Here is a 19,184-nt window from a genome sequence, read left to right on the forward strand (position 1 = left end):
TAAGTAAGTAAGTCATTCTTATTTGTATAGAACATTTAAAATCCAAAGTGCTTCACAATGAAAATGACAGAGATTAAAAGATAATTTAAACAGCAGACAACAACAGACAGTAACAAAAACCACAGAAGGAACACACAGGCAAGAGACAAGATACAAGTGGCATAAAAGTCCAGTCCTTTTACAGGCTCAGTAGCTGTTAAAAGCAAGTCTGAAAAAGATCGCTGAAGATGCTAATTTAAGGTCTTGGGGTAAACTGTTCCAGAGGTGTGGTGCATAATTGCTGAAAGCCCGGTCTCCTTTCTGTGTGCGGATACAGGGTGTGTCCAGGGGTACGGGGTGTGTCCAGGGGTACGGGGTGTGTCCAGGGGTACGGGGTGTGTCCAGGGGTACGGGGTGTGTCCAGGGGTGCGGGGTGTGTCCAGGGGTACGGGGTGTGTCCAGGGGTGCGGGGTGTGTCCAGGGGTGTGTCCAGGGGTACGGGGTGTGTCCAGGGGTACGGGGTGTGTCCAGGGGTGCGGGGTGTGTCCAGGGGTGCGGGGTGTGTCCAGGGGTGTGTCCAGGGGTACGGGGTGTGTCCAGGGGTGCGGGGTGTGTCCAGGGGTGTGTCCAGGGGTACGGGGTGTGTCCAGGGGTGTGTGGGATGCAGATCTTAGTGAGCGTGATGAGTGTAAACATTGAGCCGCTTTGAGACATAACCTGGAGCCTGTCCATGTAGCGATTCAAAAACAGCCAATGCCAAAATGTCTATCTAACTTCCTCCCTATCTCTGTAAACTAAACCTTGGCAGCGACGTTCATATCTATAGACTTGCAAAGTATCACGATTTCCTTAATAAATACTTCTTTTTTTTTCAAATCTGTGTTAAATCCATCTGAGTGCTTTCACCATTAGCCCCTGACACTTTGCCAACCAGAGTTTTAGCCGTCCTTTTGTTCTCCCTGCAGTGAGTCAGCAGCCCCAATACAGCCTGGAGTGGAGTGTGTCGTGCTGAGAATCAAGCCAGCTCCCTCCCAGCCTGATCTCTCCAACAGGTGGTCCGCTGAAAGATAATCTAACCTCACATCATGCCCCCCCCTCCTGTCTTGTCCCCGTTGTGTGGTCCGTTCTCCATTACGCTGCATTTACATTCTTGTCGACTACTGCGGCCTCTTCTGCCTTTTGTGAATCGTTCATTCTTGTGGTATGTTGAATGGATGATGCAGAAGATCGTTGAGAGTCTGTGCGTTTGCTTAGGAAAGTGTGCGACAGCGCTATGCGACATGTTGACCCTGTTTTTCCCTCAGGCATCGTGGGAATGTGCAGTTGACTGTGGTGGCTGCAGCTGCCGCTGTCTGTCGCTTTGTCTCCATAGAGCAATTAAACATCACCTAAGCTCCCTTACTGAAAGTGGATCTTCCCTGTGTGTTTTATTTATTCAGAAATCTTAGTGTGCACATAAAACCTGACCATTATTTGGCTCACATAAAATGAAGTGTCATTTATGAGGCTCTACACCCCACATGTGTTGTTCGGTTCACACTTTAAACTGAAATTCCCCTGGACTGAGCGCTTTCTAGATACTATTTCTGAATGGTGCTGTAGAGCCAGTTCTCTCAACCGAGTGCGGAGCAAGCCACTGATCAGATCCAAGGTCGAGCAAAGAGATACAGAAACATTAGAAATATGAGATTAAATAATGAAATGAATGAAAGGAGCAGAAATAACCCTCTTTCAGTCTCAAAATATTTCTCAGTTTAGGCCAGAAGCAGTTTCTGTGTCTTGGGATGCAATTATGTGATCCCAAAAACCTTAAGATTCATTTCCGTTTTTGTAACACAGCAGGGTATTTTCCTGTCTCTTCTGAACATCCCATTCTTTGTTGAGAAAACTCGAAGCGGTGCAATGTTTACAGGCGACCGTTGTTCCAATCATACGGTAGCACACTGCAGCGATTGAGCCTGAACCTGTCCTCTGGGCAAATGACGTCAAATATGACACTGATAAATTCCTCATTTATTTCATATATATAATTTTTAGGGAAGATATTGTGATAATTCTATTGACTTTTGAACGTTAAGTTAAACATGACTCATGATTAATTTATTAATCAGGGTGTTCTGCCACGTCACTGTTGATTCACAAATGCAGTCACTTCCTTTAGTTTAATTACATACAATTCTGAAATCTTGGTTTTAAAGGTAATGTAACATTTATGCTGTTCCAAATCAAGACAGCATTCAGCAGTTATGGCAATCTCAAAAAGGAAATTGCTTAATAATTTAAGTTTCGTAAGCACTAAGTCAGCAACTTTATTCCACTGCAGTGTAATTATATTGTGTATTTTTGTAATGTTTAATTTTGCTTAATTTACCTTCTTTTTTTTTCCAATTCTTCCTTTTTTAGACTTTCATTTTGCCAACACTTAAGATAAGATAAGATAAGATATTCCTTTATTGTCCCACATGGGGAAATTTCATTGGTGCAACGCAGGTAGATACAGAGGAAAAGAACAGATCACTTATAGGAAGTCTGAAAAACACTTTCAGTAGAAGATCTCCTATAAACAAAAACTCCCATAGACAAAACCCAACAAGGGATGGAGGGGAAAAAATAAATATAAATAAATACATAAATACATAAATACCACTGCATGTGATCACGACAGTAATTGCACATGAATATGTGTCACGACGGCACATGGATTGCAGATGAATAGTTATAGATAACTTGTTATAGATAAGTATACATGAAATGACAATAGTAGTTTTTGAATGACCTTTGTTATCCTGAGCTCGATAACCTTCCGTCTCTTGCTGACCGCTGAAGTGTGCCATCGAGGGGTCAGTGCGATAAAGGCTAAAGTTCACAATACCTCACGCTGAGCTAAGTACTTCCTACTCCATATCAGCCTGTCTGCTTCTTCCTTTCCACTCCGTATTCTCTGAGGTTAACGCCACACTGATGACTCTGCTTAGCACCTATTACCCGTGGTTTTTCCCATGATCCTCCTCTCTTCCCTCATGCGCACGCCGCACTCCTTGTCGAGTATTACCATGGTGTCTGGTGCCAGCCGCTCAGTGAATTGTAATTGTCCCACATTGTGTAAGCAAACAAAGCAGAACCAACTCGTGTTATTGTTAGATGTAACATGCTTTGGAACAACGTCTCACTTGACCTTTGGTGCAGGGATTTTATTAGATGTGAACTGCAGTTACATACACATTGATTGAAAAGTGAAAGTAATCATTTTATAATTGTTCAATATATATTTTAGAGCTAAGAGTCATCTATCCACAAACTAACAAAGACCTAGGCCTCTGAGCCTTTAGCCATTAAGTCGATTAACTGGCCGATGATGTCTTTTCATATGTTAACTAATTATTTTATTGGGCTTGTAAACGGTGTATGTGGGCCACAGCAGAAAGGAGAAGGCATGGAATGAATTAGGTGGAGATTGGGGCGTGAATTGTGAAGTTATTCAGTTTTTTCTGCGTTGCAATCCTGAAATGTCCTCATTGGGAGACAAATAAAAGTTTTCTACTTATCTTATTTTATGCATACATACTTCCTCTTCAGCTGTCTAAGCAGGGACTCCCGGACGTCCCTCTTCCCAGACACTTCCTCCAACTCCTCTGGGGGGATCCCGCGGCGTTCCCAGGCCCACCCTTTTTTGAACAGAGGGACCTTGCGACCACAGCTCCAAGCAGCCGCCTTGTCAGTGCACTTTGGGTGAAATATATGGTCGGATCATAGTTTTGAGAGCTTTTGCTAATTCCCCGGCTCATTTACTTTTTTATAGCCCACAGACACCTGATTTTTGTTTATATGACTTTTATATGAAATTGCAATATATCCAGTATCTTCTACATTCTAAATGAAGCCTTAAAAGAATTTGATTCTGGTCCTTGATATATTTAATTTACAGTACATTCTTATCCTAACATATTCAATCGAAGGTGGTCTTGAGATGACAAAGCTGGAGTAAATCAAACAAGTCCTTTGGTATGTAAATATTAATAAAACTAGAATCAAACTGCTAAAGAAGAAACACGTGAAGTAAGGAAGTGTTGTATTGCAAACAACATCATTAGTATTTTAGGACCCTAAATGCAGTTGTAAAGTCTGCGGTGCAAATGTAGATGAATGATCGCTGGGGAGGAAGTCTGTGTCACATGCTACTTATGTTTCTGGACATTTGCAAAGCATGCGATAATCTGTTTAGAGCAGGAGTTGTGTCTCAGGTTCAGGTCAGCCTCCCTGGTCTGGGCAGTAGATCTGGTTGCGAGTCTGAAGTCTTCCCAGCCGCTCACAGTCGTAGCGGTTCAGGCGATCCAGGTTTGTGAAAAGTCTGGCTTGAATCTGAACCCAGCGATCATCTGTCATAGTCTGCTTTGATCTGACTCCAGCGAGAGCTATGGATGTGTCTTCTCAGGGTTAGCTACTGTCTGTGTGACTTTAGGTGGTTCAAAAATCTGCGTCGTTAATGTTGAGTTCTTTCACTGTTTTCTCTTCTGACACATATGGATTTGGACTCTCAATCACTTTGTTAAATCGTTATAATTAAGATTAATGCCAGCATAAGGTTTGACTAAGTTAAAGGTAACATTATGTGGTCCTTCTGTTTGATTACGTAGAACTGTTTGATCCTTATACATATTTCATTTTGTATGTCCTTAATTTAGCACATTTTAGTCTATATTTTTTTACCATTACTATTATTATTACTATCATTATTAATATTGCTCTTTACCGCGAAGGCAAGTTCCTAGTTTGTAGATTTTGTTCACTGGAAATAAAACTTTTCTGATTCTGATTGTGAACTTAAAGCCCCATACGTAACCTTTTTCCCCAAAAATAGACTAAAATAAGATATATATTTACTGTGAGTGGGCTTGCATTTCCACAAACCTGACTTGTAACTGGCCTGGCGGAGCTTCCACCTGCTTGTTCCATGAAAATGTTCCTTTGGCTTTAATATTCAACACTATGGGGTAAAAGTAATCTATCTCCATGGAGAATATTCAGAAGTTAGCTTTTAACTTACTATTTCCATGGACTAATACAAGTGACTAAACATACTGTTACTTTGACACTGATCCAAGTTTGGTGAATCCAATCTTCTTGTTGAATTTCTGCTAGTAAGAAGTACATTGAAATGTGAAAAATGGAATAATAGGCTGCTATACCATCACATTATGATAATCAATATGATGACTGTGATTACATGGCTGCATGTTGTAATCCCAATCACTGATTCCCCTTTACTTCTCATAATAACTCTGTTTCAGCTGCAAAAACAGGCAGCCAAAGACTCCCAGTGACCGCATAGAGTCGTCACCTGATTCTGTGCCACATGTCACTGTAGTTGACCGAATTGAATTATCTATACAGACCAGCACAATGGATTTATTGAGAGGGACTGACACGGCAGCACCTGAAGTAATAAGCATTTAAGATGTAAGTAAAACAAGTAAGAGTAATACATTGTGACAGTATGTTTACCCAGTCTTCACTTTTATTTTTAGAACTAATGAGAGTTTTTTTCTCAACTCTCACTCTTCAGTTTTGTTATGTTTTGGATTTGTCTGTCTCTACAAAGTCATAGCAACATAGCATAGGAAAGAGTGGTATTTGAAGATCCCCATGAATGAATATTATATGAGATGCACCGATACAGATATCAGTATTTATATTTGTGCAAATACTGGAAAATGTAATGGATCATGTACTGAATCTAGGCCCTATTTTTCTATACTGATCTGCAGATACTACAGATGGGGTGGGCAATATTGACAAAAAATAATATTTAGATATATTTTGGAAGATATTATAATAGTGGCTGTGCTAGAATGTGCCTGTAAATGTAAATGTAAAGGTTCAAGTATGTGAATGGACTTTAAATCAACCACAAAAGTGCAACAATATCACTTTATAATTATGTTAGGGAGATTACACTAGATGTGTCTGGTTCTTTCTGTAAAAGGTCATTGTAAAAAGTTTTGATTTTAGAAAATGTACTCGATATTCTAATTTAACATATCTCCAAGTGTCGATATCTCTTTGGGAACTGAACATTCTAGATTGCTTTATCCCCAATTGTAGATATGCACATCCGCTGACCACACTGAGATGAACTTAAGGTTTTAAAGCCTTGAGTTATTGAAATGTTATTGGAATGTTTGTCAATGTCACTGTTTCTCAAAATGAAAAAGAAACACAAGGAAGTGCGGCAAATTCTTACAAAATATACTGAATAAACCTAACTGGGATGAACGTGTTTTTCGTTGGCCATGCTTTGTTTTCGAATGATACATCTTGATCTCACGTTACTCTTTCTACACATGTTATTCTAGCCTCTGACAAATGTCCAGACAGCGCAGTAAACACAGCCCGATCGCCTCCATAGTTACCCCCTCATCCTAACAGGATAATCTCTTGAAAATGAAAACATAAGTATGATGATCTGCTCTAAATTCAGGGCTTGCACATCCTCTACAGATAAAGCCACCTGTGGTCTGGGCCTGCTGCCAAAACACATGGAACGCACCGTGCCATTTATGCCCATGTCCACAAAGTCCAAACGGATTCCAGGCTTTGAACGGCGGCACGCCACCCCCCATACGTCTGCTCGGGCTGTCACAGAGAGGCCTGGCGTGTCGGGCCGGCGTGCGCTGCGGCCGTAAAGTAAATAAACACCCATGATTTAAGATGTAAACCGATGCGGGCTTATGTCTGCTTATCATTGCTCTTTGTTTAAAAATGGAAGAGTCAAACAATCCAAAAAAAAATGGGTAGTCAGAAATTGTACTCAAATACAAGTACTGTTACCTCAAAATGATACTAAAGTAAAAGTATAAATAGTGTTTTTTATTAGGTAAGAGTAAAACATGTAATGGTATTTGGGGGAAATGACTTCTCAAATAAGAGTAATTGTAAAAGTAAAATAGGTGGATTTACAGTAACATTTGAACATCTGAAGTCACTTTAACTGGAAGGAGAAAACAGTAAATTCTCAAAACTTTCTATTTTTGAAGGGTAAATCACAAAAATTACTGCAAGAAACACAAAGACAAAACAATTAATTTTGTCAACATAAACCTTTTGTGATTTGAAGACTTATTTACAGTGCAAAGAGTGGTCAAAGCTTGTACTTATGTCAGCGCAGTATTCAGGAGTAAAGGAATTGTGTTCTCAGAGAATTACAATCTGATTACAAAGGCCTGGTTAGTCATTCTTACAGGATACTTTGTGATATCTATAGTCACAGTTGTGTTGGCTTTGTCTAGACTCTGCTCCGTGCATAATTTCGAGGCGTTTGTCATAAGACACAATGAGTTTGATCGGACTTCCTCTCCTGATAATACTATCTGAGTCCCCTTGGCTTTGTTATCTTAAGCGGGCCTCATTTTGCGCTGCTGTCCGAATACTATCCGCTCTTATCGTGGGATGAGCGGGGATTTGGGGGATGAGGCAGAATAAAGATGTTTATTTCAGCCTTTGGGACGAGCTAGCGCGGCTGACAGACTCTTTGAATCTCTGTTATCTGCTGTAATTGAGATGTGACCCACATTCTGATTACATTCATGTTTCAGAGGCAAATTATTTTTAACTTAACTGATTTATCTGGATATTCGATATATGTTTTGTGGACTTTTATGTTAATTGGTCATAGTCATGGATGCTGTGATACTTACAGGGGTAGACTTTGTTACTATATTTGATGTGTATGCAGTATCATTTACTGGTACATTCAAAAAAGTTGTTCAGGTTTTTTCTCAGTGCACATTCAAGACCGTCATTGTACGAGGTGCTGCCAGTAATACATAAAGAGCTGAAATAGTGAGCCTCACGACAGGAAACTTGCGTCCTTACTGTGAGTGGGCTTGCACAAACGTTTGTTTCCATTTAAATTACATTATGGCATAAAACGTATTTATCATAAAGCATGGTTTTAGATCTCTATTGCCATAGAATCCTGCAGGTGCTGAGCCTGTTAAAATTAATTAACTTGTTTTTTGCATAATAGTTTGTCAGGTTTTGGCGCTGGCACAAGACATAATGACTTGCTTCATGTGCCTCAATATATACATTTTTTCCCAATACCATATGTGTGAAACATTTTGGGTGAATCAAATGTATTATTATTTTTTTTTTTTTACAAGATAGATGAGACAATGCACATGCACACCAAAATCTGACCAAAATTAACTGATTTCTGGATTATTTAAATGACAAACAACAAAATCTGATGTGAATAATCAGAGGATCTATGATCAGAAAGAAATCCGAATATTTTGCTGTTTACATATTATTTGAATAGTCATGTAACCACACAGCCAGAGTCATTTTGCTTGCACGAACGCCAGTCAAAATGTTGCATGGTCATTCTGTTTCAGTTGCTCTGTCTGTTTTGCATCACTGTCAAGACGAGGCTCTGTCAGCTTTGATTCAGAGCTATTATATAATATGCAGAGACTACGCGATGTCTCATAATCAGCAGTGATCGATGTCGGCCTTGTAATAAGAGCCTCTCGTATTGATACAGTCTACGCACCAAACAGTGTTCATATTACTAATCCTATCTGACTCCGGTCCTCCTGAGCCTCTGTGTGCCACTTTCAATATAAATCAAACACACCCAAACAAAGCAGCTACTTTTTAAACTGCTGTTGTGTCCTATAGGTGAGCTGTCAGTTGGGGGAGGGGTTGGGCGCCTCAGCATTGTCCTTCATCATTGCTAATGGCCAGGAAATGTGAATGTTAGAGAGACTAATTGGATTTCTTTAACAGGAAAGCCTCTGTGCTTCCATTATGCAGGGGGTAAACAACAGCAGCAAAGCAGAGATGGGCCCAGAGTCAGAACAAGAGGCTGAGATGAGCAAATCCAGGGCAAGGTTCAATGTTAAATGTCAGTCCTGGGTTAAAGTGGGGGTTTGACACGTAAGTTAATATTAAAAAAACGTAGGTTTGAAGATGTGAGTTGATCTCACTAGCGTATTTTCCGGACTATAAGTCGGACCAGCCAAAAAATGCATAATAGAGAAGGAAAAAACATATACAAGTTGCACTGGAGTATGAAATGCGGTGTGAAAATAACAAATAATATCACATTTAAGTCGCTCCGGAGTATGAATATAAGTATAAGTCGCACCCTGGCCAAAAATATGAAGAAGGTGCGGCTTAAAGTTTGGAAAATACGGTATGTTTTTGGAGTATACTGATAATAATAGTCAGATGATATTATGTCAATCCAACAGAAATATGTGAACTCAGTTGAAGTTTATTTCACCCTGGAGAGACTCAGACGACACAGAAAGGACTGTTTAGCAAGCTTTATTACATGGGTTATTTGGCGCTCAGACCCCGGCGGAAGACATTGTGATCATGGGCACTCCATGATCTATTTGTATTAGATGTCTCCCCCGGGGCCTGGAGACTGGTGGTGGTAGATATGGTGAGAGGGTAGATGATTAGGATGAGAGGGATGCAGAGGTGGAGGAGGGGAGGTGGTGGGTCGCAGTGCGGTCTAAAGCGGCCGAGCCAACTGAGTGAGGGTTAATATGGGACCGGCTGTGTGCTGATGGGAGCAGAGGTGCGACGTGCCACGGGGAGGAGTAACTTGGGTGCGCTGATTGAAGATGAGGGGCGATGTACCGGGAATCCCCTGTCCTAAGACCCTCCTTCTGTCCTTAGACCCTCCTTCTCGGCCAGGAAAAACTACAAAAACCTCCATGGGAAAAAGTAGAAACCTGGAGGAGTTCCGCGGTGAAGGAGAGATCTGAACTCTCACAGTCGGACAGGCCGGACTGGGTGCGTTGGTTGAGCTGGGGAGCAGGTGGCCTTGATGTAGATGGGTGGAGTTAGGTCTTCCAGGCTGAATTTACGCAGGCTTCATCTGTCATTTTTATTTTTAATCAGCTCTTTTTGTAGCATTTTTTACTCTAAATAATATACTCGATGTTCAACTATTCCTCTTTTTGCAATGGTCAAGTGCTCTTCTTCTAGTTCAAGGATTAATACTGTATAAGTATTACGTTGTACAATATTTGGCTTTACAAGTGCCAACAGATCTAAACCCAGACTTTATCAGGTCTAAGTTAGGACTAAACATGGTCTAAAATGGAACTAAACCATAGATGAAGTAGTTCTATATAAGGATTAACTCAAAAGAAGACAAAAACATGAATTGAACTGTCTCTAAATAAAACAAATACTCAATGTCCAGAGAGCCCTACGTGCCATCAGATGCAGCCTGCCCAGTAGTACCACGCAGTACTACTGGTAGTACCACGCAGTAACTAAAGATCTCACAATGATAAAGAACTCACTCAAGCTAAACATTAATTCAATTCCCTGGCTGGCACATTAGCTTATGAATTATTATTTAATTATGCATTTTTTGGATCAAAATCGAAAGTCTTTTGTGGAGAAATAATGCATATTTATCTGCAGTCCTTGAGGAAAGGGTCAGTGCAGGACACACATTCATTAAGGTCAATGCAGGACACACAATCATTGTGCTGTATTAGTATATTAACACTTTGCGCTAATTTCCCCAGTGTAAATGAATGAAATGAGTCACATCGTGCCTCAGACAGCACCACAAAACCAGGAAACAGGAAACGGCTTGTATTGTCCAGCGACACCACACGGCTGTAAGAAGTAACCAGGCATAGTAAGAAGTACTTTGGGGATGCGTCATAAGTTCAAACTCTGTAGGGAGGGAGATGCATGGAGAGGAACAGTGGGCCTTCTATACTGCTGTAAATTGAGCCTTTCTTCCTGTGTGAGGGTGCTGTAGAGGAATGCTGCTCACTAATGTGGACATGGGTGGGCTGCTCATTCCTCTCAGAGCAGATCGTCTTCCCTGTGACACATAATCTATGCTGCACGGGTTCATCTTTGCCAAAAGGAGTGTGACAACGGACAACTCCCCCAAATTCTGGCTTAAATGTTCTACCATCGTAGAGTATGTTTATATTTTAGTTAGTAAAGTTCTATTGTTTGCTTGTTTATTCCTGTAATATGCAACATTCGAAAGGCAAAATAGTCAGTTGATACAGTCCTAATTTGTCATCATTCTGAAACCCATGGATATATATCTGAATACACGTCTCTGTTGCAGCATGGGCCGTTCCGGAGGTGAACATGGAGGACAGAGTGGACGTAATGCTGGGAGACACTGCACAGATCACCTGCACGTACAACTCAGAAGACGGAGTCGGAGGAACAATCATACAGTGGTTTTATGTGCGTTCCATCACACGCATTAACAACACATTTAGCAGATATTTAACAGTGAGTGCCTGTGAATCTGACCGCTGCCGTGTCGTGGCCCAGGTGCTGAGGTCAGGAGAGAAGCAGAGGATCTACTACCTGGAGAGTGGCATGAGCTACGCAGAGAAAGGAACGCCCTTCTCCGACAGGATCAGTGTGAACGGCACCGGAGCCACGGGAGTCGTGGTGCTAACTATCGACGACGTCCTGCTGAAGGACGAACTGGAATTCATCTGCATCGTCAAAAGTCTCACTGACGGCACAGCTGAGGGGAGGACCAAGCTCAGAGTGTTTCGTAGGTGTCTCTCCATGATTAGGTTTTGACTGTATTACACGTAACTGATCATCGAATACTGATTGTTCACACAGGAACCCCAGACGCAGCCACCATTGTAGGAGTACAACAAGGGATCTCAGTCCAGGAGGAGGATCTAGCTAAAGTAACTATCTACTTCATGTGTGTGAGACTCGAGGAGATCAAAGAGTTGTCAGTTTGAACCGACCCCAAAATGCATACTTTAATTGTGTCGTTGGGCAAGGCACTTAATATTGCTTGCACCAGACACATCTAGCAGATGTATAACCTGCTCAATGATGAGGGGAACAATACTGAATGTAAATGTGATCAAAACTATGATCTTATTTTCTTTCAGATTGGGACCTGTGAAGTTAAAAATGGCTACCCTAGGCCAAATATCACATGGTACAAAAACGCCACACCAGTACGCAGCATTCGTGACGGTAATGCACTTGAGTAAAGGCATTTGTAACTATGGTTACCTTATAATGCTTAAAAGTGTTCTGTTTTTCCCAGAGGTGAATGTTGTGCCTAGCATCACGATTGAATCCAATGGACTGTACTCAGTCAAAAGTGAATTATCCATGAAGGTTGTGAAAGAGGACGCTGATGCTCTCTTCTATTGTGAGATTACGTACTTTGCTCCGTGGAAGGAGACTATGATGGTGGAGACCAGCCCCATCAACATCACTGTGTACTGTGAGTTAAAGACTCTCTTTGTATGTGTGGAAAAACAATCATAACCTTTTCCTGTTACATTTTAGATCCACATACAGCAGTGAAAGTGTGGGTAGAGTCACCAAAAGGTAAAATCAAGGAGGGCGACACAGTGGAGATCCACTGTTCTGGTGATGGCAGTAATCCATTCACCGAATTCTCTATAAGCAATGGAGAGGTAATAAAAAGCTCAAATATTCATGTACTGACAAAATGATCATGGCCCAGATGACTTAAAATATGTGTTTTTCTGAAGGATTTATCAACAAGTACTAACAAATTAATGGTTGAAAACGTCACCCGCCTGAACTCTGGGGAGTTCATCTGCACTGCTCTGGACATGGAAAGCTTTAATGAAATCACTGAAAACATTACATTATTTGTCAACTGTAAGTAACATCTTTGGATGAATAATGCGTAGGGAGTGACTGCATTGTAGACATATTTTAATTTCTACTTCCTGTTGTGTTCAGATTTAGAGGATGTTGTGCTTATGCCTGGGAAAATCATTGAAGTGCCCCAAGGAGAAGAAAGGCAGGCGACATGCAACGCCCTGTCCTCTCTGCCCACGCAAACCGCCTGGTTTAAGGTCACACTCCAATACGTACTCTATAACTCTATATCATGACAAGTACAGGACACACTGGTGCAATACTTACTCTATAACTCTATATCGTGACAGGTACAGGACACACTGGTGCAATACTTTCTCTATAACTCTATATCATGACAAGTACAGGACACACTGGTGCAATACGTACTCTATAACTCTATATCATGACAAGTACAGGACACACTGGTGCAATACTTACTCTATAACTCTATATCATGACAAGTACAGGACACACTGGTGCAATACTTACTCTATAACTCTATATCGTGACAGGTACAGGACACACTGGTGCAATACTTTCTCTATAACTCTATATCATGACAAGTACAGGACACACTGGTGCAATACGTACTCTATAACTCTATATCATGACAAGTACAGGACACACTGGTGCAATACTTACTCTATAACTCTATATCATGACAAGTACAGGACACACTGGTGCAATACTTACTCTATAACTCTATATCATGACAAGTACAGGACACACTGGTGCAATACATACTCTATAACTCTATATCATGACAAGTACAGGACACTGGTGCAATACATACTCTATAACTCTATATCATGACAAGTACAGGACACACTGGTGCAATACGTACTCTATAACTCTATATCATGACAAGTACAGGACACACTGGTGCAATACGTACTCTATAACTCTATATCATGACAAGTACAGGACACACTGGTGCAATACGTACTCTATAACTCTATATCATGACAAGTACAGGACACACTGGTGCAATACTTACTCTATAACTCTATATCATGACAAGTACAGGACACACTGGTGCAATACTTACTCTATAACTCTATATCATGACAAGTACAGGACACACTGGTGCAATACTTACTCTATAACTCTATATCATGACAAGTACAGGACACACTGGTGCAATACATACTCTATAACTCTATATCATGACAAGTACAGGACACTGGTGCAATACATACTCTATAACTCTATATCATGACAAGTACAGGACACACTGGTGCAATACGTATTCTATAACTCTATACCATGACAAGTACAGGACACACTGGTGCAATACGTACTCTATAACTCTATATCATGACAAGTACAGGACACACTGGTGCAATACTTACTCTATAACTCTATATCATGACAAGTACAGGACACACTGGTGCAATACGTACTCTATAACTCTATATCATGACAAGTACAGGACACACTGGTGCAATACGTACTCTATAACTCTATATCATGACAAGTACAGGACACACTGGTGCAATACTTACTCTATAACTCTATATCATGACAAGTACAGGACACACTGGTGCAATACATACTCTATAACTCTATATCATGACAAGTACAGGACACTGGTGCAATACATACTCTATAACTCTATATCATGACAAGTACAGGACACACTGGTGCAATACTTACTCTATAACTCTATATCATGACAAGTACAGGACACACTGGTGCAATACTTACTCTATAACTCTATATCATGACAAGTACAGGACACACTGGTGCAATACTTACTCTATAACTCTATATCATGACAAGTACAGGACACACTGGTGCAATACATACTCTATAACTCTATATCATGACAAGTACAGGACACTGGTGCAATACATACTCTATAACTCTATATCATGACAAGTACAGGACACACTGGTGCAATACGTATTCTATAACTCTATATCATGACAAGTACAGGACACACTGGTGCAATACGTACTCTATAACTCTATATCATGACAAGTACAGGACACACTGGTGCAATACGTACTCTATAACTCTATATCATGACAAGTACAGGACACACTGGTGCAATACTTACTCTATAACTCTATATCATGACAAGTACAGGACACACTGGTGCAATACATACTCTATAACTCTATATCATGACAAGTACAGGACACTGGTGCAATACATACTCTATAACTCTATATCATGACAAGTACAGGACACACTGGTGCAATACGTATTCTATAACTCTATATCATGACAAGTACAGGACACACTGGTGCAATACGTATTCTATAACTCTATATCGTGACAAGTACAGGACACACTGGTGCAATACTTACTCTATAACTCTATATCATGACAAGTACAGGACACACTGGTGCAATACGTACTCTATAACTCTATATCATGACAAGTACAGGACACACTGGTGCAATACATACTCTATAACTCTATATTGTGACAGGTACAGGACACACTGGTGCAATACTTACTCTATAACTCTATATCATGACAAGTACAGGACACACTGGTGCAATACGTATTCTATAACTCTATATCATGACAAGTACAGGACACACTGGTGCAATATGTACTCTATAACTCTATATCATGACAAGTACAGGACACACTGGTGCAATACTTACTCTATAACTCTATATCATGACAAGTACAGGACACACTGGTGCAATACGTATTCTATAACTCTATATCATGACAAGTACAGGACACACTGGTGCAATACTTACTCTATAACTCTATATCATGACAAGTACAGGACACACTGGAGATAACAAAATGTGATACATTTTTGCAGTAAGCTGAAGACTAATTTACAAATTACTTTTTGGATATTATTCAGTTATTCTAATAAGTCTTCCACACAAAAGGAGAGGCCTAATGAGTAAAACAGACACTACATTAAAACCGGTCGATAAAATGAATGATGTCATTAGCGGCATACACATATACAATGACCCACTCATCAGTCATTATTTATGTGATTAATAAACTGTCCCATTTTCTTTGTGTGTGATGTGTTTGTTGTGTAGGACGGTGAGGAGGTTGGGACAGGCCACACTTTGGCCCTGAAGGACGCTGTATTTGGCACAGCTGGGACTTATGTGTGTGTCGTGACTGCGCTGGAGGTGGAGGCTCTGGAGAAGAGTGGGGCGCTGCGAGTTTACGTTCAGGGTGGGACATAGTGCACATGAGAATACTGCAGAGTTTAAAGTAGAGAGACATTTCTGAATGCTACTCTGTCCATTTAGGTCAACCGGTGATCCAGGTTCCACACAGCGCTGAGATGGAGGAGAGCGTGGACAGGACAGTGGACCTCAGCTGCTATGTCCAGGGATATCCTTATCCCACTGTCACCTGGTCCACATCAGAGGGAAAGGTATCTCGCCTTTTGGGGAGAAGGTCATCGTTAAATTGAGAGAAAAAGAAAGAATAAAAAGCTTAGGACAATTGGAACAGATACTGATTTTTTACAGACTTGCTCTCCGTGTCTTGTTCTGTTCTTTTTTCATTTTGTTTTCTACTCTATAAAACAACAAATATAAGATTTGAAAAGAAATAGAAAGAAAATAAATATCTGGTTTCAGTAGCTTCTGTAGCTTGACGTTATTTATACGCCAAAGCTATTAAAATCAATAACTTTTTCAGTGTTTATTGAACTCATCTGTTCTCCGGAAATGAAAGAGACAATTAATTGACATATTTATTGTAATATAAGATAAGATATTCCTTTATTGTCCACACATGGGGAAATTTCATTGTTGCAGATACAGAGGAAAAGGACAGATAACTTCTAGGAAGTTTAAAAAAATACTCTTAATAGAAGAACTCTTATAAACAAAAACTCCTATAGACAGAACCTATCATTTCTTAATAAGGAATGGAGGGGGAAAATAAAGATAAAATAAAAACAGCTAGCGTAAGACAAGATAATACTAATAATAATGGTAAAATAAACACTCATAAACACACATAAAAACATATGTAACTATGCATCAAATTTATCATCAGAGTGTTTTTTTCCTGACCATTATTAGACAGGACAGATGCGAGCGTGAAATGGGATAAGTGAAAAGTAGGATTGATTGGCCACTCTTTAATTGGTCCTTACATTGTCCAAACCCTCGTGTTTCCTCTAAAGGTGCTGCCCACGGCTTCAGAAACAGAGACCGACGACGGGGTCCGCAGCACGACCAGTGTCAAGGTAACGGGCGACCTCATCGTCTTCTGCAACGCCTCCAACTCGTTAGGCGAGGACTCGATGGCCTTCAGCATCAAAGCCAGTGAGTTCCTTCTTCGCTCCCGTCCAGTGTGTGCACCGTGTCATCTTGTGTGCAGTGTTGGTCCTCATAGGCCCGGTTTGGTACAACTCTGTGTATTCTCCGACTCTGTGTTGTGGGAAAAAACATCTAATTGTGATTGTGATTTTTTTCGTCAAAGGGCCCACTTTGCTGAGCAGGTTTGGCGTAGTCCAGGTTTAGCACAACCCGTCTCGTGGGTAGAGATGACAAGATTATTGTGCTAATTGATAATCGGGATTATTCAAGTCTCTATGTAATCGTTAGACCTAAATATAATAATTGTGACAATGTTACAAGCAAAATTGAGTATTTATAATTCAATCTATAGTCAGAAAAATACTTCTAAACTGGCACATTAGCTTAATTTTGGCATTTAGAGAGTTCAATTTCCTTAAGCTGGTCACAAACTTGAGGAAGAGTTCATATTTTTATACAAAGGGAATGAAAGAAATAATAATAATAACACTAAAATGTTATATTGTGACATCCCTACTAGTAGTTTATTGTTTTTTTATTTTTGAAATTCATTTTATTATAATAATTAAAGAAAATGAATAACTATAGCTTAAAAAAAAAAAAAATATATATATATATATATATATATATTTAACTCATGTGACTAGATAGAATAATAGTACTGTGCTTTGCCTTCCAGAGAATGCATTGGACTCCACCTGCTTCTTGAAATGTGCTCCTAAAGTTACCGTTGTCTGTTGTTATTGTTGTTATTGTTGTGTGTTTCCTGCTGTACAGTTGTGTGGCTATCCTCTGTCCCCCCGTGTTTAACTGTGAGTTTGGTCCCATCTGTGTCTTTACCTGTTTTCAGTCATACACACCACATCCGAAACCACTAGCCCCACCATAAGCTCCACCATAAGCTCCACCATAAGCTCCACCATAAGCTCCACCATAAGCACCACCACCACCCCAGTCACCACTCGTTCTCCAGGTAAGATCACAGTTTACGGCAGACCCCTTTATAAAGAAGAACGGCTAAAAATATTTATATTTTGCACAGATATTGCAGGTAGATGTGCATTATAAATGTGACGTTATCAAACTAGGTCAACATAATAAACTACTTGACTGAAACTTTTCTATTCAACAGTGTCAATAATACTTCAAACCAAAATTTCCTTTAAAGTGCCTCTGACAGGTTGGACCACTCATTGAACTAAAATGCACTAAAGATAAATATATTTCTGAATTTAGTTTAAAAATGTACAAATTTTATCCCAGAATAGCAACTTTTTAGGTTTATATTTTCACTTCCTGTTTGTAATTGATGACATCACACTAGGAAATTACCCAGCAACCACTGTGACAAAAATCATCCAATGTCACTTTTTTATTTGACAAATAAATATATATGAGAGCACCTTTATTTTGTAACAAAATAATGTTTAGTAATATTAAAAACGTTTTTGCATATCCCTTGTGTGATGTCACTCCTGTCATTTTCTACCGATTTTTCAACTTCCCGCCACAAATATCTACTTAATTGGCGTAAAACATCATTTATATTTACAACAGGTACAAATACAACAACAAAAATCTCATATGCACTTTAACCTCAACTCATACGTTAACCTATTTATATCAATTTATGAACTTTAAACCTTGTTATTGATCTAGAATATTTATATCATGGAGACCAACATTTTTGAGACAATTCCCCATGAGTGTGAGTGTGAATACAGATTTTAGTCCCCACAATGTGATAAAAACCTGCCCACATCGTTAAGAAAATCCCATTTCGAACTCTGTTACTCAGGATTTTGCTCCACACATTGTGACATTTGGCATAATCTTATACCTGACATACCTTATAGTAAAAGTGCCTCTAAGTATAGCAGCCCAGTTACACGTACACACAGCGTCAGTCCGTGTAGAGGCAGCTGATCTTGTGTTGGTCTGCTGACTTGTATTACGCGGCTGCCATGTCTGGTACACTCTCTGTCTCGTGTCGTTTTGTAATTCAGAAACATAATCCAAAATGAAAATAACACTTTCAAAGCATTGTAGTTCAAAAGCTTCAATTTAGACATCACGCTTCCCTTCATCACACTAGGTTTTATTGAATTGCCCATTAATACCTACCTAAAAGTACCCACTGCTTACTGTTCTCGTGTGGTTTTTCTCAGTCAAACCAGAAACAGCTATTCCTCCAAAGAAAGTCAAGAAAGGTTTGTAACGTTGCAGAAATGGCCCTGCTCCTGCGTTTTCACAGATACCTCTCTCTCT

The 19,184-nt window shown here is 40.0% G+C and overlaps 1 protein-coding gene across 3 annotated transcripts in view; it reads left to right on the forward strand.

Annotated features, from left to right (window-relative positions):
- Positions 1–19,184, forward strand: part of mcamb (melanoma cell adhesion molecule b) — a 33,074-nt gene that overhangs the window by 11,623 nt on the left and 2,267 nt on the right. The window contains exons 2-14 of one of the 3 annotated variants that reach the window (XM_072462929.1): positions 11,105–11,229; positions 11,320–11,551; positions 11,626–11,696; positions 11,910–11,997; positions 12,071–12,253; positions 12,319–12,449; positions 12,528–12,660; positions 12,745–12,860; positions 15,672–15,813; positions 15,891–16,018; positions 16,781–16,922; positions 17,767–17,889; positions 19,085–19,126. In XM_072462929.1, the coding sequence (XP_072319030.1) occupies positions 11,105–11,229; positions 11,320–11,551; positions 11,626–11,696; positions 11,910–11,997; positions 12,071–12,253; positions 12,319–12,449; positions 12,528–12,660; positions 12,745–12,860; positions 15,672–15,813; positions 15,891–16,018; positions 16,781–16,922; positions 17,767–17,889; positions 19,085–19,126 (1,656 nt within the window). The remainder of the gene's footprint in view (positions 1–11,104; positions 11,230–11,319; positions 11,552–11,625; positions 11,697–11,909; positions 11,998–12,070; positions 12,254–12,318; positions 12,450–12,527; positions 12,661–12,744; positions 12,861–15,671; positions 15,814–15,890; positions 16,019–16,780; positions 16,923–17,766; positions 17,890–19,084; positions 19,127–19,184) is intronic. The other 2 variants (XM_072462937.1, XM_072462944.1) reach the window with 2 other exon arrangements.

Source organism: Eucyclogobius newberryi, unplaced genomic scaffold (genome assembly GCF_026437365.1).
Source record: "Eucyclogobius newberryi isolate DKJ021-1_F unplaced genomic scaffold, fEucNew1.0.hap1 SCAF_10, whole genome shotgun sequence".
NCBI classification, from domain to species: domain Eukaryota; kingdom Metazoa; phylum Chordata; class Actinopteri; order Gobiiformes; family Gobiidae; genus Eucyclogobius; species Eucyclogobius newberryi.